Genomic DNA, 27,941 nt, shown 5'->3' with positions numbered 1-27,941 from the left:
TCTATCAAGTAATGTTTTTACACTTTCCTCATGTATGAAAATTATGCACCAAATAAGATTCCAAACTTGAGCAAGCTCTAATCCATGCATCCTTTATTCCATTACAATCACTGTGTTGCTCTCTAGCAACAGGACACAAACTGCAATCAATCGCAATCAATTTATACAACAATCTGAGGCTTACAGTACATTTAAGGCCTTTAAATTTGGAAAAATTAGACCTATCCTAGCAGTGTAACAATTTTTAAGTGTTTTGCATTTCTGATGCATAATCTGTGCGATTCCAGTGTCAAAGAATCAAATTACTCCTAAACTAAAAAGATCAGCTCAATGAAAATTTAGTTACATAATTCATCAAAACATAAATGTGTAAATTCTATTTTTTTTTCTTGTCCTGGAAACTTTATAAAACTTTAATAGCAAAATAATATAGGGATAAAAACATATTTTAACAAAATGTATTCAATCATATACAAACCAGAATTTTGCAGTTTATTGTAACTAGACTTAAATTAAAACTACCAATTAAGAATCTATGCACAATGTAAATTCAAATATGTACAGTACTTTTAAAAAGTCTACAGGAATGCTTTACAGAAGGAAATGTCTGTTATGGCTATTATTCAGACAATCTGAATATTAAAATGAGTTTTCTAGTAGTAAATTTACACATTTATTTTTAAACAAAAGCAGTTTTGTCCCTAGATCCTTTAAGAATATTCCAGTTATGTTTATACAACTAATGGAGAGGTTGTTACAGAGTTTAGCCCCATATAGTAGTTTGTTTATTTTCAGGTAAAAGTATATTTAAATAATTTACTTGGGAAGATCAGTAAGTTAACAAAAGAACACTAGAAGGGAGGAGGGGGAACTTCATCACAATAACTTTCCAGTTACAATACCACAGCTAGAAACTTCACAGAGAAAGTACTCCCTTAGATTGAACCCATGATTGTTCAGAACAAGCTGTAGCTCATAACAGTTGTGTTCTCCACTCCGAGAACACAATAGGGAAAAAGTCTTTGTAGGACAGAATTATAAATGATCTGAAGTGAGACAGAGAAAACTGATCTTCGATTAATACAGCACTAGGTAAAAAGTGTCCCCATAAGCAGCTAGGATTCCCACTTCCTTCAGGGCAATGAAGCTAAAAATTGTTGGAATTACAGTAGTTGACCATATTTGTGTGCATTAGTAGAATCATTTCCAGATAGAAAAGACAAATTTCATCAGATGTTTGATTAGAACACCCCCAAGACAGGGTATTTCTTCATAGTATAAAGCTATTACAGCTATCCAGTTAAAGCATGTGCAAAACCAGGTAATTTCTTCCGTTCACAGTAACTGAGGTAAAATCAGGTAGACTTCTTCAGGAATTGGGAAGTTCATGAGATATGAACTGTTTTAGTCTCTCTAAGTACTGTGCATAAAGCTCTATGTCATTATGCCCAGCCCCTTCCACCCAGAGGGGCTCTACTGCTCGTGGACACCGCTCGTACATGGCCAGGCCATGGGAGAAATCGATCACCTCGTCCTCGGTACCGTGGATGACCAGCACAGGAGAGGTCACTTTAGAGATCTTGTCAATGCTGGGGGAAGGAAAAGAAAGACACATCTCAGTTTGAGGCTTTCAGTTTCACATCGTTAGAGAAAGCAAGCTTAACTGTTGACAAACAACCCAGTTACCACAGGATGTTTTTAAATGTCTGCAGACCACTGGAATTGTGCACAAGTGAAATGGGACAAGGCTCATTCCCAAACCACAGGTGTGAAAAAGGAGCTTGCACTGCCACTACCACCAGCCCACCAGTGCTAACAGCACCAAGTTTGAGTGGGCAGCATGCAAATAAAGTTTGGCACCCAAAAATCACCCACCAAAACAGTTACTGTATCTATCACACAAAGCACTGTGAAGCAAGTAAGATTCCATGGGACATTCTGCAAGCATGTACTCTTCTCATGTGACACATTATCACCTTCCAATTTAACAGCTTAGGAACTAATTAAATGCATTCCAGTCATAAGATTTCATTAACAACAACAACAAAAAAGGCTTTGGCTCATGGAGCTTAAACCTGTCTTTGAACCCCCAAATCAGGCAGATTCAGCTAAAGGAAAACAATCTGTTCTATTGATTAAGTTCAATCAATGAAATAGAAAACTGTGGGAAAAGAGCAATACACAGGGATATTTAACTGCAAACCACAGAAATCACACAGGATTTTCCTTTATGTAACCAGCCTCCTTGCCAGCTGTGACTGCAAAGTGGCTTTAGAGTAACATTTTTCCTTTCGTCCAGCTACCTTTAGCAGACCAATATAGCCTGAGACTACCTGTCACAGGAAAATGGGTTCTGAGGGAACAGAACAGTGACAAAGGCACATTCCCACTGAAGGGGTCAGGCTAGAAAACCTCAATTATGAAGCATCCTGGTAGCACATGAACTAGCAAGCAGTGAAGAGCAGCTTTCTCTGACTCTCCTCACACAGGCCCCAGCTTTTATTTCCAGCCAGCCATTTCATGCTGGTAATTACCAATGATTCCAAATCTGTGCAGAGACACCACGTGCTAATGAGCTCTCAGCTTCCTACCTGCTCCACTTCCATCAACAAATGCAGGAATGTAGAGAAATGAGTGCTGCTACTACTCAATTTTATGGGAGGATAAATCTATTTTTTTATGGTAACAAATAAAAAGTGTTTGGATTTTCCTGCTCCTGAAGAACAAGAAGGCATGCAATTTTGGCATGACCATTGATTTTACAAAATGATCAAGACTGCTTAAAAGTATTTTAAAAATACAGATGCCAGCATACCCTGACTTAAAAACAGGTTCAAAAAAGTTTTATGAAAATATAAAGCTAAGTAAAAAGATGTAAACTGAAGCACTAAGCCTCACACTTACTAACCTTAACATTCAGCATTCTAGAGAACTGCCATTGGTACTGAGTGTAAACAGATTTCTGTCTCTGTCTCTACAGCTGTCAAAAAAACCCCCCAGGTTTCATGCCATTTAAGGTACTATTTAAAATTAAAATGCAGCCTTATTTCACTTTTCTTGTGTGGAACTTGAGCAACTACACTGAATAAAAAAAAATCCCAACATAAAAGAGGCATCAGAATAATGCAGATTTTGTTTTTCCCCATAATTTTAATCTAAAAATTAGTATCATAGTCAAATGTAAATACTTTATGATCAATATGCTGCATAAACTGAAGTTTTAAGCCCATGAAAGGTCTGGTATAAAAGATCTATCAGCTAAAACAGCTACAGAGATATTTATGCATAATTTTTGTGACTAGACACTAAGTTCTCATTTATTGTAGGAAATCCCTTTCACTTCAGTATTCATATAATGAAACAATTTTTTTCACATATATTCACAGACCATTAAGCCAGATAATATTTATATTTTGCAGAAAACTGGAAGGCATCCCATTGCCAAGTCAGCGACTCATAAAGCAGTATTTAAATTGCACATTAGCCTTACTTAGTATTCTCAGCCACACAGCTCTGCAGCTAGAAAAATCTACAGAGACCAAATTCTCATGGTGTCCCAACATAAAATGCACATAATAGCAAGTCACTGTAGGTGCACACAGAACTATTTTGTTTCCCACTGTGAAGACAGACAGTTGAGCTGCCCACACTCACAAAGAGCACTGCTGTTTTCACTGCTCCCAGTACCAGGGAAGTCAGACTGACAGCAATGAAGAGCTCAGTAGGGCAAGAACAAAATACTCAAGTGCTACAGCACATCTGCTGTCACTGTTCCCCTTCCCACTTTTCTTTTTAAAGCTGTTGTTTGATTTGGCTTGTAACAGCTAATCACTGTTACTTCTGTAATCAGAGCTATGTTTTAAGGCTTTGTTTTTTCCTCTCTTGCAGAAGCATTTGTAAATATTGGATTTCAGGTTTGAGAATGATGAATGAGCTGGAGTATAAGTGCTTCAAATTCAGTCTACACCTCCAACAAGTTAATTAATTGACTAATAATATGTTTGAAAGGATTCTAAACATGGGAACTGTGAGAGCCACTATTACTTCATCACCATTCTTTCTAGCTGTTCTGGCTTATGGATTTTTACCTATGGCCTCCCACAGCTGCTAATTTTAATCTGTTGTAACCAAAATAAGACAGAAATAGGAAATGGAATAAATATTCCTTACTATACTTATCACAAGCATGACTTCATGAAGTAAAGCCAAGTTTTGACCAAGACTTCAGTGAGTGTCTGTTTTATCTTCTCCCTTCCATGGACCACTAAGCTTTTTACTTGTGCTTCCCCTTGTCCTGCTATAGAGACACTGGCTTCCCCTCTCATATTCTCCCATAACTTAAACTGGATCCAATGAGAAGTTCTAAAAGACTCCCAGAATATCTGCTGCTCCCATGACCTCTACTATTCCCAAACAGTTGGGTACTCCAGGTCTGTTGCAATTGCTTTTCCTGTGAAAACTAGACAAAAAAAGCAGATGCTTTATCTTAAAACCAGTTGTATAATTTTCTAGAGCTTCTTAAAACAAGCTTAATATCTTCTAAAGATGGGACAGGGACTTTGTTTTGACCACAAAATCAGGATCCTACAAGATCCCCCCCTCCCAGGGAGGACCAAATGCAAGTCTCAGTACCTACTTACACCACCAGTCCCTTTTAAACACCGTGGTGAGCAGAGAACCCCCCTTGCAGCAGTGACACATACCTTGGGAAAGCATCAAAGCAGTAGGTTTTCCTGGTGTCAGGAAAAGCCACCCTTAAGCCAGACATCAGGGGAGAATGGAGGATCACAGCTGCACACTCGTACCGAGATGCCAGGTCTACTGTGGGGACAGTACCAATGCTCTGGCCATACAGGATAATGTTCTCAGGACTGACACCATACCTGCAGAGAAAAGAAAGAGCCATTTAAAACAAAAAAGCCAAAACACAACATACTTCACATTCACTGAACACAGAAAAGAACACATTTCTAGTAGAAAATAATTTGTGTAAAAGATGTCTTTTTGACAGTCTACACCATCTACAGTGCTGTGGTCACTGCTGTGACAGTGAAAAGCAAACCCTGCTATACCCCATGTACACCTGGAAGGTTTCGATTTCCTTACAAAGCTTGCAAGGTGTATAGTAGGCCTGGACGATACTCAACTTTCAAGCACCTAAATGATTTGGTATGTGCCAAAAGAGACAGTAGAAGAAAGATCAATTAATAATTAAAATTAAGAATAATCCAGCATTAATCATCCAATTACAGGCTGTCAGGACTGCCTTGTTTCATGATGAAATATAACTAGACTGGATTGTAGCCTCTGTGAAACTGAAATTTTCTTAATATTTTTATACTGCTGAGCAGAATGGTGCTTTTGGCATCTACTGTTATATGAATAAGCAACTGTATAAAAATATCTCTCAGGAGTAAAATTTTATCCTCTTGGTAACCAAGCAGCAGCTGATGCTGGCAGTCTGTCACCACAGCCACAGGCTGATGTTTTTAAAGAGATGTTGTGCAGCTTTTTTAGCAGCTTTTTTTCTCTTTTAGTGTTAGACATGGTCCAGCACACAGCAGGGCCTGGCTGACTCAGTTAACAGGACCTTGGAACAAAATCTTGGCATCACAGACTTTGTTCCAGCTGCAGGGTGGGGAGGGCTGGAGGCATGCACCCCAAAGGCACCACATACATCCAGCCCATCTGCCAGCTGTTGCAGCATATTAAACACAGGCAGAAATGCAACAGCATCAGGGATACACAAGAAAACAGGACTGGAACATGATCACCCACATGGCATTTCAGTGGGCATGGAATGATATTAATGCTGGTAGGTTTTGCAATGCCACCCTGAACAGCAGTATCATGATAAATGTGAAGTTTCCTTTCTAAAAGGTTTACAATATAAGTAGAATGTGGAAACAGATGTTTGAATGAGAATCACAGGATAACAGGACAGCATAGAGTGACAAGAGAATTCAACACATCCAATTGCCTTAGTATGGCAAATTTCTCCAACACTGATCAGCTTTAGACTCACTCCTTTTGATGTTATTTTGTTTCTGAAAACATCTCATATTGCAGGGGGAGAAACTTGCTGTTGTGGCAATAGGTACTCCAGAGAAAAAGCTGTTTCACAGTATGCCAAGTAAAGTCAGATACAGTCTATAGCATCATTTAAAAAGCCCAGAGATACATCTAAATTTAAAGTAGCCCTTCATCACTACAACTATCCCAACTCCACAGAAAGGAAGTGTGACAATCTGGACAAAATGAATAATTGTAAAAGGGTATTAAGACACTGAGTTAGTGCACTCTTAGCCTGTCATTACAGCAAATGTCTTCTGCTTTAAAATCCTATTGACTAACCAACTAAAAGAATCTCTGGGGCTGTTTTATTTAGGGACAGTTCCCCTTTACAAGACAGAAGAGTTACTGTAACAGATTTATCTTTTACAGCCCTTTACCATTAGGTCATCACTCAGCAAGCGAGACATGGAGCTTACAGCAAACATCAGCAGAAACTGCTACATGTAATATTTATTTATCCTGAGGCCAAAGGACACAGGACAACTCATGAGCAAAGGCCATGAATAATTGAGTTGGGCAAGGTCCTCAGAGCTGAGGGTTTGGCTCCATGATGCTCTCTGTTCTCACAAACACTGCCCAGTGGTGACTCAGCAAGCCCAGGTACAAACCCACCTGGGGGCTTTATCTTTAAAACACAGTTCTTAAAGCAGAGGCTGGGTCCCTCCCCCACTCTCTGCAAACTTCCTTGTGTTAGATCCTTGCACAACAGGGGCAGTGATACAGAAATTGAAAGAGAAGAGGGGAAGGGCAGATATGGGTAAGAAGGCAGCAATGAAAGGGAAATTGGGTGACACAGAAAAAGGGACAGAATATGGTAGAAAAAAGCAAAAGACACTCTGGAAAGGAGGAATCCTGTTACAGTCTGCTCTCCTATTAAGGAAGAAAGTCTTTCCACCAGCTAAACAGCAGCCCCTAAAAATAACTTCCTTGAAACACACAAGCTTTGGTCTCTGTGGAAACAGAGCTCCATCCGAGGGAGCAGGAGAGCCAAGGAAAATTTCTGGATATGCTTGGGCACTTCTCCTGTGGAGCCCCATCAGAGAGTTCCAAACAAGCAGGGCAACACAGCAATGTGGAAACCAGCCTTCAGCAAAGCCAAAGCAGGAAACAGCTCAGTTACCATGGGCATATGCAAAACCCGGCTTTGACAAAGGGGGGGAAAAGAGAAGAAAAAAGGGCAGGCGTGCTTTTTTTCCAGAAGGGAACTCCATTACTGAGAACTGCAGCTACTGCTGTATGAATCATGCAAGCATTTCTGCTTCCCCTTTCCCATGAACACAAGTGGGAAAGCTCGAAGTTCTCCAGCCTATTCCAATCCCAATAAACCACAAGTACATGGTGTGGCTTACACATTCCAGTTACCTTCACAAGCAGCAAGCTCCCTGTACCTAGAGCTTCAGTCCAGGTCTAGCTAAGGCCCCAAAACACCCCACAGTCTATAATAACAGTAGTTTGTTTTGGTTGTTTTTTCCCTGTGTTTTGCCTCAGTAAATACAAATGAGGTTTACCAGCATTTCTGGTCTCCCCATGCTAGCTGTGAACTACGTGCACAGCAGCTGGTTATTAAGAATCCACACTACAGACTCTTCTACTTATTCAGAGTAGTAAGAGACCTCAGTCATGCCAGCAGATCCCTGCTTGGCTGTACGGCTGTGGCTCAGGCCATGTCCCTCCTCATCTTCCTCATACAACAGTGATGATGGCATCAACTGCCATGCAAAGTACCTCAGACTTCCTGGATGACAGCACTATGTGCAAACCATGTATTATCTCAAAGCATCTTTAATTATGAGCCTAAGATCCTGAATCCCTGCTCCCCCCAGGGCTCCAGCTTTGAGCCATAGAGCTGGAAAGTTTACCATTGCTATTTTTACTCTCTCCTTGCTCAGTGCAGAGTGCCAGTGGAATGCTGCTGCAGGGACTCCAGAGTGTCACAGCTGAAACCCTGCAATGTTCACAGCCAAAGCTGCCAGTCCTCAAAAGTGCCAAATACATATTCATTAGTGAGGCCAGTCCTTCTGCCAGGCTTACTGAATCCATGAAGTCAGCCTCACCTTGTATTTTCAGTTTAAATTTTTATGACATTTGCTGTCCCTTTACCCCTTACCTGAACAGGAAAGCAGAGAGAGCAGCCTGTACTCAGTAACAGCAATAAATCAGTTTTCAGGAACTGTCCACGCAGGGAATTTTGATGACACAAACCCCACTCCATAATGCTATGAGACTTAGTGTTTAACTGCTGGTAAACTCAGGCAGGGAGTGATGGGCAAGTTCTTCCTTACAACACAAAATACATAAATTTACAAGGCCAGGAAAATGAGGTAACCAGCTCCTGCATTCTCACAAGGGGACTGAGTCTGAAACTGGGCACTCCCTTCTCCAGCAAACACCAATTAAATAAATCATTTTCAAGACACAAAGAAAATCCAGCACACATCAGGAATAACACAAATCATGCCCCAGTTTGGAGGAAACAGTGACTGCTAGAGTAGCTTTACTAGAACATACATGTACTCAGCTCTTCATAACCTGCTCAAGTCTAGTTCTTCCTGTTTGCACAAACCCATTTGTCACAAAATACTATTTATCACCTTTTCAAAATGAATTATCTCTAAGTTTAATAATCCAGAGAAATTTAGATCACTAGCTAAGAACCACAGATAGGTATTTTCTAGCATCATTATACATTTCCATAAGGTATCCATATATATTTTCAGAAATAAGTAGCTATTTAATCCTGTATGAATCTAAAAAATCTAATTTTGGGGGTAGAAAGGAAAACAAAAATCCTCAATTAGGTAAATCACAGCAGATTGCATATATTGAGTATGATTTTATGTTGTGTGACTTTTATATTAAAATAAATCAACACTTGCAACTTAGTCAATAATGATTATTGCAAGAAATTTACAATATCAGATCAAAACACTGCATTTTGCATTGTGTTTCAGCAAGTACCACTCCAGCATGTCAGCCAAAATATTAGAGAAATTACAGCAGATTTTCAGTCTAAATGCCAACATGAAATTGAGAGGAAGGCATTAGATTAAGGATTTTTTGAGTTAACCGTAACAACTGTCAAATGAGAAAAATCAGATTTCAGGATTCACAGGAAACCCTGGCACACAAAAAGTGTCCCTGTGCCAGTTTCTCCAGTTTCCTTGAATTCACACAAACACAGGTCTAAAATTCTTCACTGTTTTACTGACACTGACACTTTAAATCATGAGATTTCCTCCTTCTCTACCTTGTTCCTCTCCAGAACAGGTGCTAGGCAATTCAAGTTATGGTACACCACACTCTATTTCACTTCACATTTTCATGAGCTAAGAGCCAAAACTGGGTTGTACTCTGCTTATGAAGCTGCAAAAGAGAGAGACCAATTTTTCTGGCCTATGTCCCAGCACACTGTCACAGGAGCAGACGAGCAATTCCACAAATGTGTTCACTCTCAAAATAATTTAAATGGCTGGCAGAGAAATTTAATCAAGGACACCACAGTTTTATATCACTGTTACTTTTACTACCACACCAGAGAGTCATTTGATTATGCCACGGAGAAACCCCAGTGCTAACCAATATAAGCTGATAGTGGGATAACAGAATGAACCTTTGACTCTTGGAAATGCCCTCTTACAGGCAATTCTGGATGTTATTAGCAAATATCACACTCCTGCAAGCTTGCTGGACTCTGTGACTGCAGCACTAATCCAGTGATGTACCAGCTCCTCTCTTCATATCAATAATAAATGGATCAAGTAGAAGCAACTTCCAGGCACTTCTGAGGATGATCATTTGCCCTGCAGTAACTTAATTATACCAAAGCATAAAATCACTGCAGCTGGTTCTTGATTACAGTCCTGTGACAATCAGTGATCTGTTATCAAACACTGAGAACTGTGCTCACAGTTCAACCAAGACCTGACAAGGATATTGAGTATCACTGGGAGCTCAAGCATCCATGACAAAAGCAGGGATCTACACTGCTGACTAGTGAAGCCACTGCAAGCTTGCCCTGAACAACCAGGGCAGGTAAATGGTATTTCATGGCATTCTCCAGTACAAACTGTAATGGGATTACCTTTTAAATGAACTGAATTATGCTAATCTGCACTGAGTGGCTTTGGGGTGACAGTTGGATGACTTGTTTTTTAAATCCAAATAATACTAGTTTGTCTAAAAATTGTTCCTTTTTGAAATCCAGCTTTAAGTCCCCTTTTGTTCATCTGCCTCAAGCATGGGCTCCTGAAGTTGTCATGTTTCAAAGTGGGAAACACCTTCTCTGACTAAAGTAAAACTGCTCAGGACTCAGAGCAAGCCAAGTGCTCTCAGACAGTAAACCCACACCTCCTTTTTCCCCCCAGCTTCACCCTTACCAGGAAGTTCCTTTTCCCCAGGCAAAAAATAGGCAATCTGTGTTTGCACATCTATTTATGTTCTTAAGGAACTAACAAGTAAAACCTCCTTTGTTTTCTCTTGTACTGAGGACTCAGCTGTATTTATAACATGACTTTTCTCCACCACAATAACCCAGGACACTGATTTTGGTGTTTGGTTTATGATAGATTGTTCATTTGTCTAGCACATGAACTAGCAATTTTATGTATAAACAACAAACACCATTGTTGCTGCCTGACTGGGGGTTTTTTGGTTTTTTGTTTGGTTTTTTATTTCCCTAGATAGCAGGGAAGCAGGAAATAGAGTTTTCATTAAATGTGCACTGAAATTTAAGCAAGAACTTGTGCCATGGGCATGCTGATGTAACAGAATAACTTAGCCCCTACAAGCATTAATTCTTTCATATTGAGTGAAAGCAAGAAGGCCACTGACAAGCAAAAAAGACTCTTGTAAAACATCCAAGAAAAATGAGCAATAATGTGGCTCTGTTGAACTCCCACCTTCACCATTGCACTGCTGTGTGAAAAAAGGAGAACACTCCAAACTCAGTGCACACTCATGCAATGAGAGGGAGTGAGCACCTTCCTAAATTAATTCCTAAATAACCACTTCTAAATGTTGGGCGTTGTTTTATTTCTCTAATCACAGGGGCAAATACAGACCAAACCCACTATAAGTTGAAATACAAGAAGCTAATGGAAATAGGACCTAAATACATGGGTATATTCAAACAAAATTCCCATTGCCCCTATTTTCTTTGCTTTAGCTCCCTTAAAACCAACTGGAGTTCTGCAGACAGCACTGGCACAAGATTATAGTTTTGAATTTGAACAAACATGGGAGCTCATAGTTTTCCTGATTCTTCCAAAGTGCTTTCTTAGGCCAATCTTGATTGACACCATTTAGTCCCATGACACAACAGGTAAATGGCATATAAAATTAATTTTTTACTCCAATTATTTTAAAAATAGAGCACTGGAGTTAACTTTAATGAAGTATTTTGCATTTAATTAAGATGCTCTGTAACAAATAAACCTGGAATACAGAAGACTGGAAACTTTTGCTGGCTACTGAGCTTTATGACCACAGCATAAATAATTCACAAATACTCAATCAGCTACTTCTACTATATACTCTTTACTGCAAACAGTGTACAAAACCTATACAGTCATTCTCTGAGGTACATTTAAATAAACTGAGACAGCAGAAAAAATTCAGCTATTTTCATATAGCTGCTCAGTCTATAGTATCTTTTGAAGGAATCCACGATCTTCACCCTCAGTGTCAATCTCATCTCTCTCCTGCTGGGGTATTTTTACTGCAACTGCACACACACAGCCTATGCTCTAATACAGCAGAGTTAAGATAGATGACTACTCCTCACAACACTTGATGTGTCATTAAAACTCCAACCATGTTTTAACTGTTGCAAAAAAGCTGCAAGGATACATGCAAAGGATACTTTTGGGTATCCTACACTCAAAACCTGAAAAACAAGGTAAACTACTCCCTATAATTGTGCACCTAGTAAGGGTTGTTATGAAAAACAACGAAGATTTTATGATATCCACGTACATAACACATTATCTTTAAATGTAAAGACTTCAGTTAAAACAAGTAAGTGCCAACTAACACAGAAATTGATTCTCTAGGAGACACTAAGCAAACCTGAGTGCAAATACTAATACTGGTTTTGCATTGCCACAAGTTTTGTGCTTTCATGGCTGTTTCTTCAATTTCAGCTACTTCCAAACTGGAGAGCCCTGCCTTGTTCCTGAGGCTGAAATTGCACAGTGAGCCAATGCATTTTGGCTCCTCTCCCAAGCCCATCACATCACCCTCCTCACCAGCCTTGGCTCAGCACTGGGAAACTGAGGGTTTACAAGCCTGGAGGAAACAATCCTGCAGCTTTCCACAGTTCTCAAACCACTTTTGCTCAGGAGCACTGTCTTCTTCTGGTATTTCCATCTGTTTATTGAAGCCCCTGTGGCACCTGTCTCCAGCACTGCTCTTGCCAGGACTCTTCACGTCCAACACAAGTCCTTGATTTACTTATTTCCCTTGCCCCAACACACCTGAGCTCCACACTGAGGTGAGGCCACCCTGCTGTGGCACTGATTGCCATGAGCTGCACCTAGGCAAGGCTCAAGCCTCTGACTCATGAGCTGGGATTATTCCTGGCAGGAGCACAGTGGCTTTTGACCAGAGCTGCTGCTGCCTGTTCCACCCATCTCTGATATTTCTCCCCTTCCAGCAGCTACAGCCCAGCTGCCCACAAGCAGGGAATAACTGCTCCAGTGCACAAACCAGGACAGGGAAGACAAAAAGAAATGGCTCCAGTTAAGTTTCCTTTCAATGTATCAGGCTGTAATATCTGAAAATAGCTATCGATGTATAAGCACAGAATGAAACAAGAGTAAACCTAGACTGTAATGGATCAAACTGCAAAGCTCACCAAAAATGTCTCACCAGAAGGTTTGCACAGCTGGTTAGTTACACACACTGTAACTTCATAAAAAAAGATATTCCTGACCTAAGGATCTTAAACTAGAAGTAAATCTCTAAATTTGGCTGAAGGCAGTTAGTTGCCTGGATGCTATAGCAGCATTAAATGGTTTTCTCATGCTGCAATTAATACTTTGGAGACTAATATTTGGAAGATTAGGCGAAAAAAATTCAAAGCAGAGCACTCAGAAATTGATATCTGTAGAACTTGGCCCTTGAACTGCTCAGATAATGAATCCCACCATTCTTTGAATTCAAATATTTTCTTTTGTGTGTGGGGTTTCTGTTTTGTGGTTTGTCTGTTGTTTGTGCTTTTTTCCATTCTTGCCTTCCTTTTGCATGCTCTTTTATCTGTTTACTGTAATTTTGTTTATGCTTCAGTCTCTAAGTAAAAGCATTTCCCTTACAGGTTTTACTAAGATCTTCACATTCTCAAATATTAGCAGCATTAAATTACTTGGTTTTGCTATGATTATTTGATATAGCTGACAAGCCATTAAATGTGAAATATGTGGCACTGATACAGCATTTTCCTTACATCACTTACAGACAACTGTAGCTGTATATAAAACACAAGCTGGTAAAAAAAAAAAAAAAAGATCCAAGTGTTACCTCCATAATGCTGACAGAGGAGAACAAAGAAAAAATTGAACTGTCTACACAAACAGCAGGTGCTCGTATCCAAAATCCTATTACAGCCGACATTTTCACACTGTTCTTCAAAGACCCCTGCAAATCTCAATGCTGTCTCTCCCACAGAGCAGCAGAGCTGGAGTCCAAGAGGATTACACAGGAGCTGGAATGGATAAGGCCTTGCAGGAATGCAAAGCAGACAAAGTGGATGCAGCATTTCTTCCATGCAGAAGCATTAGTGTAGCTCAGGCAGTGATTTGAGTCTCCAAGAGAAAAGAGATGAGATCAGAAAGGCAGGATGGAGAACAAGAATGCAGAGAGCTCCTGATACAAAAGTGATCCATCACAGCAAACTGGTCCAATGTTCCTAAAAAGAATCAACAGCAGATGAAGGCATCTGTCCCCAGAACATGAGTCTTTTAGCAGCCAGCATTGTATGAAGGTGACTCAGCTGGCAGCAGAATTTCTCTCTCCTTTATAGACTCACACTAATATGCTCAAGCACTGCAGAAGAGCCAAGTTATTAGGTAAGAATGAGCTCCTCTCAAAAAAATGCAGTAACTCACACACTAAGGGCTCTGTAGAGAAGCCCAGTGCAGAGGTGTCCCAGTTTGTGTTATCCAGGAGGCCATACATCCTGCTTGGATAGCCCTCCTTCAATTCCCTGGAAACATTTTGTGTTTCTCTGAGTTACTCTAACCATTTCCACAGCCTTGAAGAAAGACAGTATTTTCTTTTGATTTAAGAATCAAAACAATAGGCTCTTCCTCTGCAAAGACATGTCTCGTGAATCATAAATAGGGAAAAATCCTACTTGGATAAATGACACTGTAACCTCTATTTTTCCCCACCCCATGGTAAGTGGAGAAAACACATACTGATTTTTTATTTGCTCAAAACACTGAGCTTTGTCACAGTGTGAATCTGCATATGTTTAAACATCTGCTTTCAAAAAGTGCCAAATTCACAGCCTTGCAGAAAAACACAACTCTCCTGATGCATCTCTCCTGTCTCTCTCAATTATCCATTTTCGAGTGGATTCATTAAATATTCCAGCAAATACCAAGAATGATAAGTGGCAAATGGAAGATGACAGTCATTTCATGAAAGCAATTTATTACCTGAAAAGATTCATCCAGTATCTTTTCAGAGACAAGAAAACCTCAGTGTTCTGGCTTTTTCTGTGCTGTTTTTATATTGGCACTCTTGACTATTAAATCACTCATCTATTCCTTTCTTCTCAAGCATCCTCATCTGGCACATGTTCCTTTAATGAACTTTTAGCACAATCAATGTTCAACCCCCAGTAACAGTCAATATAAACCTAAGATGATTAAAAAAATATATAGCAATCACCAGGATTAACAGTACCATATGTTTTAGAACAGCAGACCACAGATAACTAGTTCAGAGCTTAAAAATCAAATTTCCTAGCCACAGCCTTTATCACCACAAACCCAGGGGCTAAATCCCTCTTCCCTTCTCTCAGTAAATACTACTTAGAATTCTGTACAATGAAATTTAGCACAGAGTCAGTTTCTCCTGTGTACTTCTGTTTGGTTGAAGTGCTTATAAAACCTGCCTTGTGCTCACTAAGAAACTGAAACGATAGCACAAATTTTTTTACAGAAACATACACCTGCATTTAATGATATGTAGAAACATTAAGCATCAGTAAACTTAATCTGTCTTAAAGGAACAAATGTTATTCTAAAAAATTGGAAGAGTACATCTGTTCATCTAGAAAAGTACTGACTTTTGAAACTTAGATGATAAAATTCAGTCCTGAAACCAAGTGATATGTACTTGTTCAGCTTATCCAGCTGTCTTATCTGGGATCACCAGAGTCTATGGAGTAAAAGACATTTTGCCCAGATTGTGTAAATCAAAAGGTTTCAAGAATGATCAAACAGCACACTAGGAGACTTCATTTTCTGCCAACACACCTAGTTAACAGGGCCAATTTCTTTTGTAGCTTTTTTAGTGAAAGATTTCTTGCTAGTCAAAACTTTTTCCTCTCAAAAAAGGAGGCTTACCAAGCAATTACCAGCTATGCCACAAGAAGCAGAAGTACCTTGAAGTGGATCAAGGACAATTGTTAATGTAATCACTTAAGGTCATTATTTCAGCTGATGCTAAAGGTAGAAACTGATCTGCAGCTGCATCTTTGAAATTTAAAAGAATAAAAAAGAGAAGAGCAGCTTCTGGAAGTTATTCATGTCCCAATTTGCCTTTGTCTCTGATGCAGTCCTTGTAGGCTCCCTGCCTGACTGCATGCAGGATCACCACAGAGCAACTGGTTATGCAGGAAAAAATGTTAGCAATTCCTGTCCATGCCACACCGGCACTTCACTGCCTCCCAGTAAACCAGCACAGCATAAAGAAGTCTTGTACTGCTGGGGTTTCTATTTTTGAAATAAAAGATAACAGCACAGTGCTTGGAAAAGAAGTGTATTAATGTCTGTGTTACTACTCAAGTTGGCATTTGGCCATGTAGGTTTTCTGCAGTTCACCATTTCACAACATGGACACTTTCAGTTACAAGCTACTACTCCTTACTCCCCCAAAACACATTTTTCCTATTTAGCTCTGCACAGTTCCATTTTACAGTTACAACATATAGTGTTTCCCTTTCTCCCTAATACCATAAAGCTTCCAAGAGAGAGACAAAATAGGAATATGAAATGAGAATTCACAAAAATTTTTAAGGAGGAAGTCTGGTCAGTTCTACAGTGAAGAACAGGAAAGAACATAGTTCACATGGCCCAGAAACACCAGGAATACTGGAAAAATGAAAAACAGAGTAACAGACAACAAACGATATCTGCTAAATCCTCCTCTGCGCCTCAAAATTCTAGTAATTAAATGAGGAAGTTTAAGCTAACACCTTTATTTCAAATTAACACACAAATTAACGTACTAAAAATAAAAATAGAAAATTGTTGTGAAAGTCAACCAAAGAGAATAATAATCTTTAGTCCAATTTCTCCTGCTGCTGAAATGCAACAAATTTAGAACTATATCCAGGTAAGAAATATCCACAATACTTGGGATTCACGTTCTTTATTATGAATATTAGAGTGGATTTTTGGATGGAAAGAGTAATTTCCTGAAATAATTAGAAGGTGCCTGATCCTATTTGTGTCAATAGTGTCTGTTCAAGGCTCTACACAAAATGATCTACAGATCTTAGATGACCTGACAGAAGGACATCCAATTTGGAAGGGTGGGATATTTGGCACCAGATTCCTTCATCTCAGGATAAAAAAGAACTCAATAAATTAAGGAGGCTTTACAACCCACTCACTCTCTACAAAACTCTATGAACATTTGGGATTTATGACAATATTATCTTTCAAGATCTATCAAAAATTCAGATCCAAATTACCTTCAAGTACATTCCATAACCTTCATTTTTTATTAATGCAAACACAAATCAGAGCAATTTCTTTTTCTAAAAGCCAACTTTGTGCCTCGTATTCCTTTACAGATAGTCATTTCTACATTATCAGATTGATTTTTAGTACAAATTTCAAAGAGAGGATAAAGAACTAATTGTACTGGGCCTATGCACAGCAGTCTTTAGAAGTGAACATCACATTACATGAGTAATTAGCAAGAGTTCAGGGGAGAGAGCAGACGGTTTTGCTATCAGAGAAACAGAAGGTTGGAAGCTGGCAGAGACAGAGCAGGTCAAAACCTTGTAGGCACACTGGACAGGCTTAAGGTTGAGACCCCACTTGATATCTCAAACTGCTGCAGTGACTCCTGAAAGGGTGCTGCTCACATCACAAAGTGCTGCCTGCAACACATGCTTAACTACCAGAGTATTTATTAACCAGTGTGAGCAAAGGTTACACCTTCATAAACCCTACGCATAAAAATAGCAAAACTGCAGCTGAAACATTACCCCACCTCTTCCCACAACGCTGGTACTTTTACAGTTTGTTAAACTTGATGAGATGATCGCACCCAGACTGAAACAGTAACTTTTTCTGTAACATTAACACACATTAAAGCCCATGCTTTATCAGAAAAAGACAAGCTTTTTGCAGTAGGGAGCTACAACAAAAAATACTACAAACAAAATGTGTAATATGACTTAAAATATCCAAGTTGAGGTACATTTCAGTCTTAGTGGAAGAAGGAAACTGACTGGCTCTTGAGTAGCTGCCTGAAGGTAAGAATTGTCCAGGGAACACCGCCAAAGTAAATATTATATGAAATTAGCTACTTCTTTCAAAAATAATCCAAAACAACACTTGAAACATACAAACACCTTTGTGAGAAATTAAGTTCTAAATAACAAATAGCATAATGGAAAAAACTTCTGTAAATTTGCCCTGGAGAACATGCTCCAAAACCAAGAGCATTTTCTTGAAAGATGCCACTTTCCCCAGTCTGTCCTATAGCTAAAATCCCACTTAAATTCATCAGATGTTGGGGAAGACTACACAGAGTTTGGACATTGATTAATTCTGCCCAAATTGGTCCAATGCTTAAGGCAGCAAGTCAATTTCCCAAGTTTTTCTTTAAGTATAAATGGTTCTACACAACATTTTGGTTATAAAGTGCTCAACAGAAGTTCACTTTTTATTGTTGTTGGCTTTTACATGTTGCATATTATTAAAGCTTGCAATATGTAGTGGAGTAGACAAAATATCTTGTTTAACTTATTACAAAGAACTATTAAAATGCATGGAATAATGCCAAAATTATCTGAATTTAATCTCAGTTTATCTGCACACTGGGAAAAAACCAGCTGGTTTTGCTCCTTTGCTGATGTTGAACACCATTTTCCCAGCTCTGTAAGGACGTTCATAGCAAAGCTAACTAGAAGTTAGGAGGAATAGAAAGATTCTCTAATCTAGCAAAACCCATTGTAAACAACCTTATTAAAAGAGAAATATTTCAAGTCATACTATTTAAAGGTGCTTTCCTGAGAAAAGTGTTGAAGTTGGCCTCAGACCTTTCAGATTTGTTGGCTCCCATTATCCATTACTCCACAGTTGTTCTGCTGCATACAGAAAAAAATGGCCATGCTACAGCATGAAGTTAAAATTAACTGGTCTAACATACTTAGATCTTAAGAAATGTGACAGTATCCTGTAAAAAATAATAATAAAGAAGAGTATCTTAGAGCTTCTGGCTGGCACTGCATGCCTTGAGAAGGATCACTTGCCAGACACTCAGCTATGCAGCTCAGTTAGCAGCATGCCTTGGCTGATAAATAAGGCTCTCATGAGTCAAAGTTCTTAAAGTAACATTTCTATATGTAAGCAGGAATTTTAATAAGGCACAGTAAAACTAATCTTCCTATGAACATAGCTCAAACTGTCTAATGTGAAATCAATTCCTAATCAACAGCTGAAAATAGAATTTTCATCTTGAAGGTACACCTAGAAAGAACTTCAAGAGACTGTACCAATAAATAATATTAATGTCAGAAAAGCAGACAAAAGGTTCTTCTGACAAATTTGCAATACAAAATAAAAACCAGAGGCAATACTTTTGAGATTACCTCTCATTTAAATTTTTCCCTCTAGACTTTGAGACAAGTATACTAAATGAAAACCTCATCTTCCACATCAACATCATTCTTCATTTGTTAACCCACATGGAATTCCCCTTTTTGAAAGTAGAGAGGATACAGATTTATTTGATGATTATGGGGATTTTCCCAAAGACATGCATGTGCTTATCAAGAGACATGAAACCAAGGGTGGGAAGGTGAGTGGGCACTGAGCCAGATTCTGCTGTTTAATCCAATTTTGTGCCTTTGTATTATTTGGTCTCATAGTCAGCAAATCCAACCACAATGTTTAATTCTAACAGGAGAACTTTTGTTCTGTAGAGCTAACATAGTGGTTAAAAATATAAAGATATGGATACAGATAATGCCAGTATAACTCTGCCATTATACAACTGACCTATGCCTGCACCTTTCTGTGATTGTTTGTGGGCAGCAGAGCTTAATGTGCAAATAACAGTAACCCATTTTTCTCAAATTAGCCCTTGGAATAAAGAATGCAAAGATGTTCCTCTGTCCTTAAGCTGACACTGTGCACTATTCATCCATCCCATTCTACATTCTTAGCCTTCTGTTAAAAGCATCTTTATTCCTCTGTGTTCACACAGCATTTCCTGGGTTTACAACCCCACATTTCCCGTTGCTCCCACAACCTGACACACTGAAAAAAACCACTGCCAGCAAGCCACTCAGTTTTAGTCAGGAATGAAATTGAGCTTCATCATCAGATGTCAGGCTGAGCATGCAAGACCAATGTAAGTCATTCATCTAAAAACTGGAAAGCAGGGCAGGGGAGATGAAGCAGCAGCAAATGGGTCACTGCAACATTCAATTCACCAGTGCTCATCTGCAGCAATCTCAATTACCCACCACCAACTGACACAGGAGACACAGGGAGATGCTGTCTATTGGTTTGGTTTTGTATTTTAGGCCATACAAACCCAAGCTTTAAGAGTCAGCCAAAAAACAATTCTTAATCACTTCATTTCAGACACCTAAGAGCCATCAGCACTCAAGACTGTAAAAGTATTTTTTTCCTAGATTCAGTTCCTCATCTTGTACACAGGTGGCCTTAATTTCTCTCAAGTTCAGTGACAACTGAAGCATCTCCTAATCCACAGGAAAAGATTTCCGATCTTCTTAGGGGCTACTTGGAAAAGCAAGCCTATATGTACACAAGCATGTTAGGTACAACACATCTGCACCTTGTTTTATGACTCATTTCAACTGCTTCCAATGCAGCCTTGTAATTAATTTGCATTTGTGAAGGAGGGCAGAAAGGATTCTTAGTTATTCATTAAATTTATTATCAGCTTTGAGGAAAAAAACAACAAACCCCTAAGTTATTTGTTCATTTTCTTTACTAGTGCTGCATAATCTTGAGACTGTTGGCCTTTCAACCAACAGAGAATACAACTGTGGAACTCAGAAGTGGGCCTGGGGCAGGGATGAAAGTTAGTATCACCACATCATGTTAGTATCATGGCACATCACAGTACAAGGAAATAGGGAATTCAGACCTTAGTCCCAGCAGTGAGACTCCAAACAGCCAATACTTGGCACTGCCCTTGTACTAGTCCATCTCCACATGAGGAAACATCACAGGACTGAAATACCCCAGAAAACTGAAAAGGACCTGTTTTCTTCATTCAGTTTGGACACAGAAATATCCATTTGCTGACTGTCAGCTTTTCTCATAAAGCCAGTTGCCAGCAGATAACCCCTTGCATACCCTGAAATGGTTTCCACCTATCCATTCCCATAGTTATATACAGTCCTGGACAGCACTGCTACTTATTTTTGCTTTTGCTCTTTTTACTTATGTGAACAAGTAATGAACCAGTGTAAACTTAGCCCAGCACTCCAGAATGTTTCTAAGCAGCAGAGTAACATAGAGTAAAGGGTGAATTTTGGAGGTTTTTTTGGTTTTGAGGTTGCCATGGACTGGAGGCTGACCCTGGCTTCAGAGCAAAGCCACTGAGGATCAGAGTCCAGCTCAAACTCCCCTGTCAAGAACAAACCGAACAAATCCAAGAGCTACCAGCAACATGCACAGGTCAAACAGCCATGGCAGAGCAACCACCAGCTCAGCCTGCAAAGGTGACATTCTGTACCTAGAGAGAAAGAGAAAAAGCTGCCATTCCTCTGCACTTCACGTAATTTAGTGCTAAAAAGCAGACAGTTACTTCAGCACGGAGGGTTTAACAAGATGTTCCTCTAGGAATCGTTTATGTTCAATGCTCTGATGATGTTGAGAACCAGGTCCTACCAACATCTCCAGTTCAGGTAGTTGAATTTCAGGACTATCCACACTCAGAAGAGCATGTACTGTTAGCCAAAGGCTCTTTGGCAGCTTATTTTTCTTCCCAAATAACACCAGTTGCAAAACATTCTTGACAGCAAAAAGTTTCCTTTTTTTTTTTCCTTTTTAAACAAGCTTTGATCTTGTAGTCCTGACAGAAACAGGGAAATATTTAACAAAACTACTTTTACTTCAGTGACTAAAAGACGTAACACCACACTATAGCTCAGTAAACATTTTGAATAACTTTGAACATCAGAGCACCTGTTTTGAACAGTTGTTGGTATTTGTCCCAGGGACACTCATCATCTGAATTAATCTCTGCTCATTGCATAGACAACAACAGCAAAGGATTGTGCATGAATCTATTTTTGTTCCAAGTTATATGCAGCCTTTCTTGAAGAAGAATTGACCATGGCAGGAAAAGTTTTAGAGGATAGTAGCTTTAAACAATCCTTTGGAGACATTGTAACAACATTATTGAAAAGAACAATCTACCAGTTGATGCTCCATGAAGAAAGAAAACTCTGTTACTCCAGGACTATTAACTGTGACTCTGCCAAGCACTGCCTTTTGACATGTCAGGATTTAGTTGGTAACTTTTGATAAAAACCTTTAAGCATCCAATCTAGAGAACTTGGCTTAGATCATGCACAAAATATGGTGCTAGTGAAACAAGATTCTGTTGCAAAGAAAATTAAAGCAGAAATTGACTATTTTGGTTAGGAAAGGCAAAAAGCCCCTGAAGCTGTTATTCACCTGGAAAGCTGTAAGCACCTCATCACATCAGAATGGAGACAAACTAAACTGACACAACCTCAGAAGATTAGTTATCACTCTGGCCTAATCCAATTAGGTGTGTTCCTGATTTTACTCAATGTAAGACTTCTCCACCAGCTCCTACACAGGAAACAGCAATAATCTCCTGATAATCAGCACCACAAATAATAAAATTCCTGCATAATTAAAAGTTTGTGCATTTTTTAACATTAAATTTGGCAAAATAGTTTTAAAAACTACTTAAACATTTTATCTGCTAGCCAGTGATTAAAGGCCTGTGGATTTTACTACACCATTTCACAATTCAATTATTTCCATCATACCATATTGAACAAGAAGCATAGGGAAAACTAAAAGTGAACCTATGCTCTCCTTTGGATTGAAAGACAAATCCAAATGCACCCATTTTGAGAATTAAGGACTTAAACATTACAATAATATCTATCATTTATTAAAAGCTTAAAAAAATACTAGTTTATATTGTGCACCATGAAAAATGAATTAAGCTCTATCTTGTTAAATGCAACAAGAACAGCTCTTCTAAGCTATTCATTAATTACATTTTCTTCACCTCCTTTCAGGATGCAAAAGATGGACTAAGAGGTTCTGCTCTGATACTTTACTACAGAAACAGAGGGAGTGGGGCAGCAGAGCCTTCTTTCTTGTGACTGGGATTTTAAAATACTTCAAGAACCTTCTTCAAGTTTTTAGGAAACATACAAATAGATTTTAATATAAATAGCATGTGATTGACAAAGCAGCCATGGTTTTGTGCTTGAGCACTGAACCCAAGCCCTACATGTGCATCCTGTTTTTAAGTACTGTACATTGTCTTAATGTAAAAGTGTTAGAAAGTTCAACCTTCCCATGTGGGATTCAGGAAAAGGGGGGAAGAGGAGGACAATCAAGTCATTTTGCACAGATGTTGCATTAAAACAATCAGATATTAGGATAAGAGACACAGCTGAACAAAAAGCAGCAACTTAAAACCACGTGGACAATAAGACAGTCTGATATATATTCTCTTCAATTTGGTTCTGATTTTGAAACAAACAACAAAATCAGCCCAATCTGCCTAAAATAAAACACTTGCAAAAAATATCTTTAACAATAAGACAGAAAATTCTTTCTGAGAAACATTAAGATAGCAGATGGAAGTTTGTAAATCAAGCGGAAAAAAATACATATAAAAGACCAAATTAACCACTGATCAATACTTGATAGTGGAATGAAAACAACCAAAGCTACAATTACAGCCTCTGAAGAAAAATCTATAAAAATACATTCTAAGGGAACAAAACTATAGGTCAACATCTCTACTGGGCTGAAAGACAGTTAGAATTTAAAATTAATAAAATTATCCTTTAAGACAGTTCATTCATGAGAAGAAATACTAAATTCCTTTAAATTAAGGAAAATAATTTTCCTTTACAAAGACTAAAAGAATGGAGAATAGTTGAGACTGATTTTGCAAAGACAGGCTGATAATTGAAACTAAACAAAAGAATTTGATGATTTTGTTTTTTCATCCACTGTTTTCAGATAGTTTTATAAGGTTTGATTCCTAAATGTGTATGTGATAGCAAGATCCCTGTTTCAGGACCTTGAAAGAATACAGTCACAATCTGCAGCCATGATGGCAAAACAAAGTAATGTCTTGAAAGGCTGACCTAGAACAGAGGCTAGACAGAGCTAAAGGATAAATCAGATATTTATTAAAAGGCCTTAATGGATACACCTGGGGCAGTACAAGACCCAAAATGGTCACAAAATGGACAACTGGTCACAAGATCTCACACTTTCATAAGTTTTGGTCCATTTGCATATTGGAGTTAATTGTCCAATTATAGCCCCAGGTTATGAAGCTCCATCCTCAATGTTTTCTCTCTTCAATTCACCGTTGTTTATACTTTTTGGGCCTGGAGCTTGTAACAGTTGTCCTTGATCTCAGATTGGAAAAGGATTGTTTTGACTGCCTACCCTGTGAAGAGAACTTGCTAACACTTAATATGAAGCTCAGAATTACACACTAAAGCAGCACAGAATGTGAAAAATATGAAAGCTAAAACTTAAAGCATCACTGCCAGCTCACCATCATTTCTAGAATTTGACAGCTTTCTCCAAGCACAGGGTTAATCCCCACCTTCCTCAAGGCAGCTTGCAAAACACGCAGGTAAATTAATGATTGCCAGGTATCAGTGGTACTTCAGAGGCACAATTTAAAAGGAAGAGTCTCAGACTTCCAACATTTTAATGATTCCTTTCTGCTGCCAGGTGGAACGTCTGGTGGATTCAGAAGAGCAACAGCTTCCCACGGAACTTAGCACAGATGACTAAATGCTTTTGATGGCACAGTGAACCTCTATTTTAAGACTTCACTTTTAACTTTGCATTACAGTTCACTACCATATGACTGGAGGCCAAATGCCAGGAATTTGCATTAAGAATGAAAGCATACACAATCTCCTGGAGCTACCAAGGAACTGCTGCAGCAGGAATGCTATAACATGACATTTTACCTCAAGAGGCATACTTGGATTTCTGCTGCAGAATATTTCACTCATTGTGAGCCACTTGGATTGAGGACTAGCAAATGATCAGTCTTGTAAAGTTCACACTGTTACTCGGAGAATTCATCAGCAGAAAGGCTGATGAAAGGTTTCACTCATACCTGTTACAAACACAGTCATCTGTTAATAGAATTTATTAACTTCCTATTGAAGGTTACACTTTACAGTGACCAACTTCTTTACTGGGCCCCTAAAATACTGTAATCTTAAAATCACAGAATTGTTAACATTGGAAAAGATTTCAAAGAGCCCTGAGTCCAACCATGAACCCAGCACCACCATATTCCCCATGTGCCAAATTCACATGCCCTTTGAACTGTTCCAAGGGTGGTGATCCCACTGCTTCCCTGGCACCCAATTCCAATGGATTTTGGCTCCTAAAAACCTAACCAATGCTAACTACTCTAACTGTACCCTCAAGGTACACTAAAATATGGAATTAACAAACATGGCAAAGTAAGACCTGGGAAATTTCAACCTCTCAATAAGGTGGAAAGCAGAGACTAGATTTTGTATAAACCACTCAAGGGACACTAACAGAAAACTACAAACCTGTCCAGTCACACATTTATTGAAGATCCTCTAAAAGCAAGTTTGGCATGTGGTGGCATCACCTACTGGGTCAGGTTTCTTAAAAGATTTAAGTGAAGGAATCCCTTGTTTCTGGGTCTATGTAGAACATAACCATATACTAAATGCCTGTCAGCACAGAAGAAGGCAGACGTGAAAGCACTTTTTCAGAGCTTGAGAAGGTTTAAATGAAACAATATCATCAACTAAACATCAAGTGAAAGAGAGAAAATACACATTAAGGAAGAGAGAAGGACTACCATTACCTAGGCTTGGTTTAGACGTAGCACTTTTCCTCCCTTGAATCTTATTTACATCACCCATATGTGTTGTAGTGGCACTTAATAATTTATTATGCATACGCCATATCAAAATCACTTCTTTACATAAGACCATGTTATTTATATTCAAGGAAACAAATCTTTTTTAAAGTCCTGGAAAACAAGCCCAGAATCTGGTTTGCTCACCAAGCAGACAGAACACATGCTATGGAAGGGTAACTTCTCCCTACACCTTTCTCCCCCCTGCTCTTTGCTTGACTTAGACAGAGCAATGTCAAAAGGCATTTGGACTCCACAACTAACCAATCCCTGGATTCTTGCAAAGCCAATTATCTAAATTAGTAACAACTCCTGTCACTATTTCTGAAGCTGGCACATATCCCCAAGATAGACATTAAATACGCATTTCATGCAAGCCAAGTTTGTCTATGAATGCCAGAGCCAAGAACTAAAAACGTTCATCGCTCTTTTCTCTTGGCCTACTACAATTTAAGCTTTTTAAAGCTCTTTCTTTCAGGACATGTTCTGTGAGGTCATACTTTAAGAACCACTTATGCAACAGCAAAAGGAGCTCATGGTTTCTGTGGACAGAAGTGGGAGGCCCAGGGACAGCCATCAGTCATAGCAAGGAGCCAGAGGCAGCAGTTCTGCTCAGGATCTTCTAGAAGCCAAGGGCTCACTGTTTCCACTCACCATGCTGCCTCTTGCCAGAGCCTTCTCACTGTTGCTCCATCCCTTTGGATGCCACATACCTTGGCATCTCCTGGCAGAAACCTCAGCTCTCCTTCCAGATGTCAACACTTTTTCCTTCCAGCGCACTACCATAAGCATTGGATAGAGTTGATTGGAAGCCAAAAGAGAAAGACTTCTATGGTGCAGGAGCTTGCACAAAACCCCAAACATGTCACACAACACCAGCAGCTTCCTGGTAAGCCAAATTCAGGCAGAGCTTTGGCTCACCTGGGTTACCTCTAAGTGTAGACAGTGGCAAGTCTCAAACAACAGGTTTACTGCACTCTGCAAGCTCAAACTGCAATGAATATGTCCTACTCAAGATGGAGATTTTCAATGGTGAAGCAATGGCTAACACAAATTACAACCGAATAATCCTCTAAATCTAGAAAAAGCCAAAGGATGAAGGTTTGCCCATCGTTTTAGCAAATGAAGCCATCCAGTAAATCACACTGTAGCTGTTCATGGAACATCTGGTCAGGCCGCCAAAGTAACTGAAACCATTTACAAACCCTTCCCCTTCACTCAGCAAGGTTAACCGTGCAGACTTATTAGGATTAAAGGGAGATACAGAAATACCTTGTCCCCAGTATCCATTTACCTTGTCCTGAGGGCCTGCCAGGCTGCATCAATGTCTGCATACAGGTTTTTCTCAGAGGGCTTGCCGGTGCTCACCCCGTAGCCAGAGTAGTCATAGGAGAAGACGTTGCAGTTGATGCGGGAGCCAAGGCCAATGTAGAAGCTGCACATCTGGCCCAGGTCCACAGCATTACCGTGCGAGAAGAGCAGCGTGTACCGGCCAGTGGGGGCACAGCGAACGAACATGCAGCCCAGGCGGTTATCTCGGGCCGTGCGGGAGAAGAACACTTCCACGGCATCCAGTTCCCGCTGGGAATACTGCCAGTCGGCCCGCTCGCTCAGGTGCAGGCTGCAGGTGCCCGATCCCGTGGGGGTGCCCGCCCCGGCCGCTGCCCCGGGCTCCTGCTGCTGCTCGGGCTGCAGCACGGTGTACGTGGGCTCCGGGGGCAGGAAGGCCAGCTTGGCAGCGATGCGGCTGGGGCAAGGCGGGCAGCAGAACAGCCAGCACAGCTCGCCCAGAGAGAAACCGTTCATTCTGGGGCCTTGTTCTGGCATCAGAGACGCCGGAGAAAAGCTAAACCTCTCCTGGAAAAGAAGTCACACGGAACCGACCCAGAGCCCTCCTCCGGCGCGACCTGCCGCCTTCCTGCGAGGCCACCAGCTGCCCTCCCAGAACGCAAACAATGGCAACCTTGGAAGAACTACAGTTCGGCAACAGCAATGCAGCTCTTCAAAGCCTGGAAACTGCTTATACAAACCAAAAACAACCCCACGAAACACAGATGGGCTACAACCAGCCCTCAACCCCCCCGCCGCAACTAACGCTACAGCAAATGCAACTCTCTAAAACCCGACCCTAGACCGCCCTCACCGCACGTGAGCCACACGTACACATTTACAAAATGAATTCCCCGATACCACGGCTCAGAGCGGCGCCCCGGCCCCCCGCAGGGAACATGCAGGATCCAGGGAAGCACCTTCCCGCA

The 27,941-nt window shown here is 39.9% G+C and overlaps 1 protein-coding gene across 1 annotated transcript; it reads right to left on the bottom strand.

The window, feature by feature from the left end:
• Window positions 1-76: 76 nt before the first annotated feature.
• Window positions 77-27,941, bottom strand: ABHD17C (abhydrolase domain containing 17C, depalmitoylase). Its single transcript, XM_059482343.1, has 3 exons — window positions 26,978-27,941; window positions 4,704-4,883; window positions 77-1,589 (listed from the first exon to the last, which is right to left on the bottom strand). The coding sequence occupies exons 1-3, from the start codon at window positions 27,508-27,510 to the stop codon at window positions 1,370-1,372; spliced, it is 933 nt and encodes a 310-aa protein (XP_059338326.1). The 5' UTR covers window positions 27,511-27,941; the 3' UTR covers window positions 77-1,369.

Source organism: Ammospiza nelsoni, chromosome 14 (assembly GCF_027579445.1).
Source record: "Ammospiza nelsoni isolate bAmmNel1 chromosome 14, bAmmNel1.pri, whole genome shotgun sequence".
NCBI classification, from domain to species: Eukaryota; Metazoa; Chordata; class Aves; order Passeriformes; family Passerellidae; genus Ammospiza; species Ammospiza nelsoni.
Note: the sequence above shows the minus strand (reverse complement) of the source record. Positions and strands in the feature narration are given on the sequence as shown.

Excerpts from the sequence above, each read along its gene's own strand:
- ABHD17C (XM_059482343.1), bottom strand. The coding sequence starts at position 27,510 with ATGCCAGAACAAGGCCCCAGAATGAACGGTTTCTCTCTGGGCGAGCTG. Across the intron at positions 4,884-26,977 it reads TGGCAGGCCCTCAGGACAAG|GTATGGTGTCAGTCCTGAGA; the intron begins GTAAATGGATAC and ends TTTTCTCTGCAG. Across the intron at positions 1,590-4,703 it reads TGCTTTGATGCTTTCCCAAG|CATTGACAAGATCTCTAAAG; the intron begins GTATGTGTCACT and ends TCCTTCCCCCAG.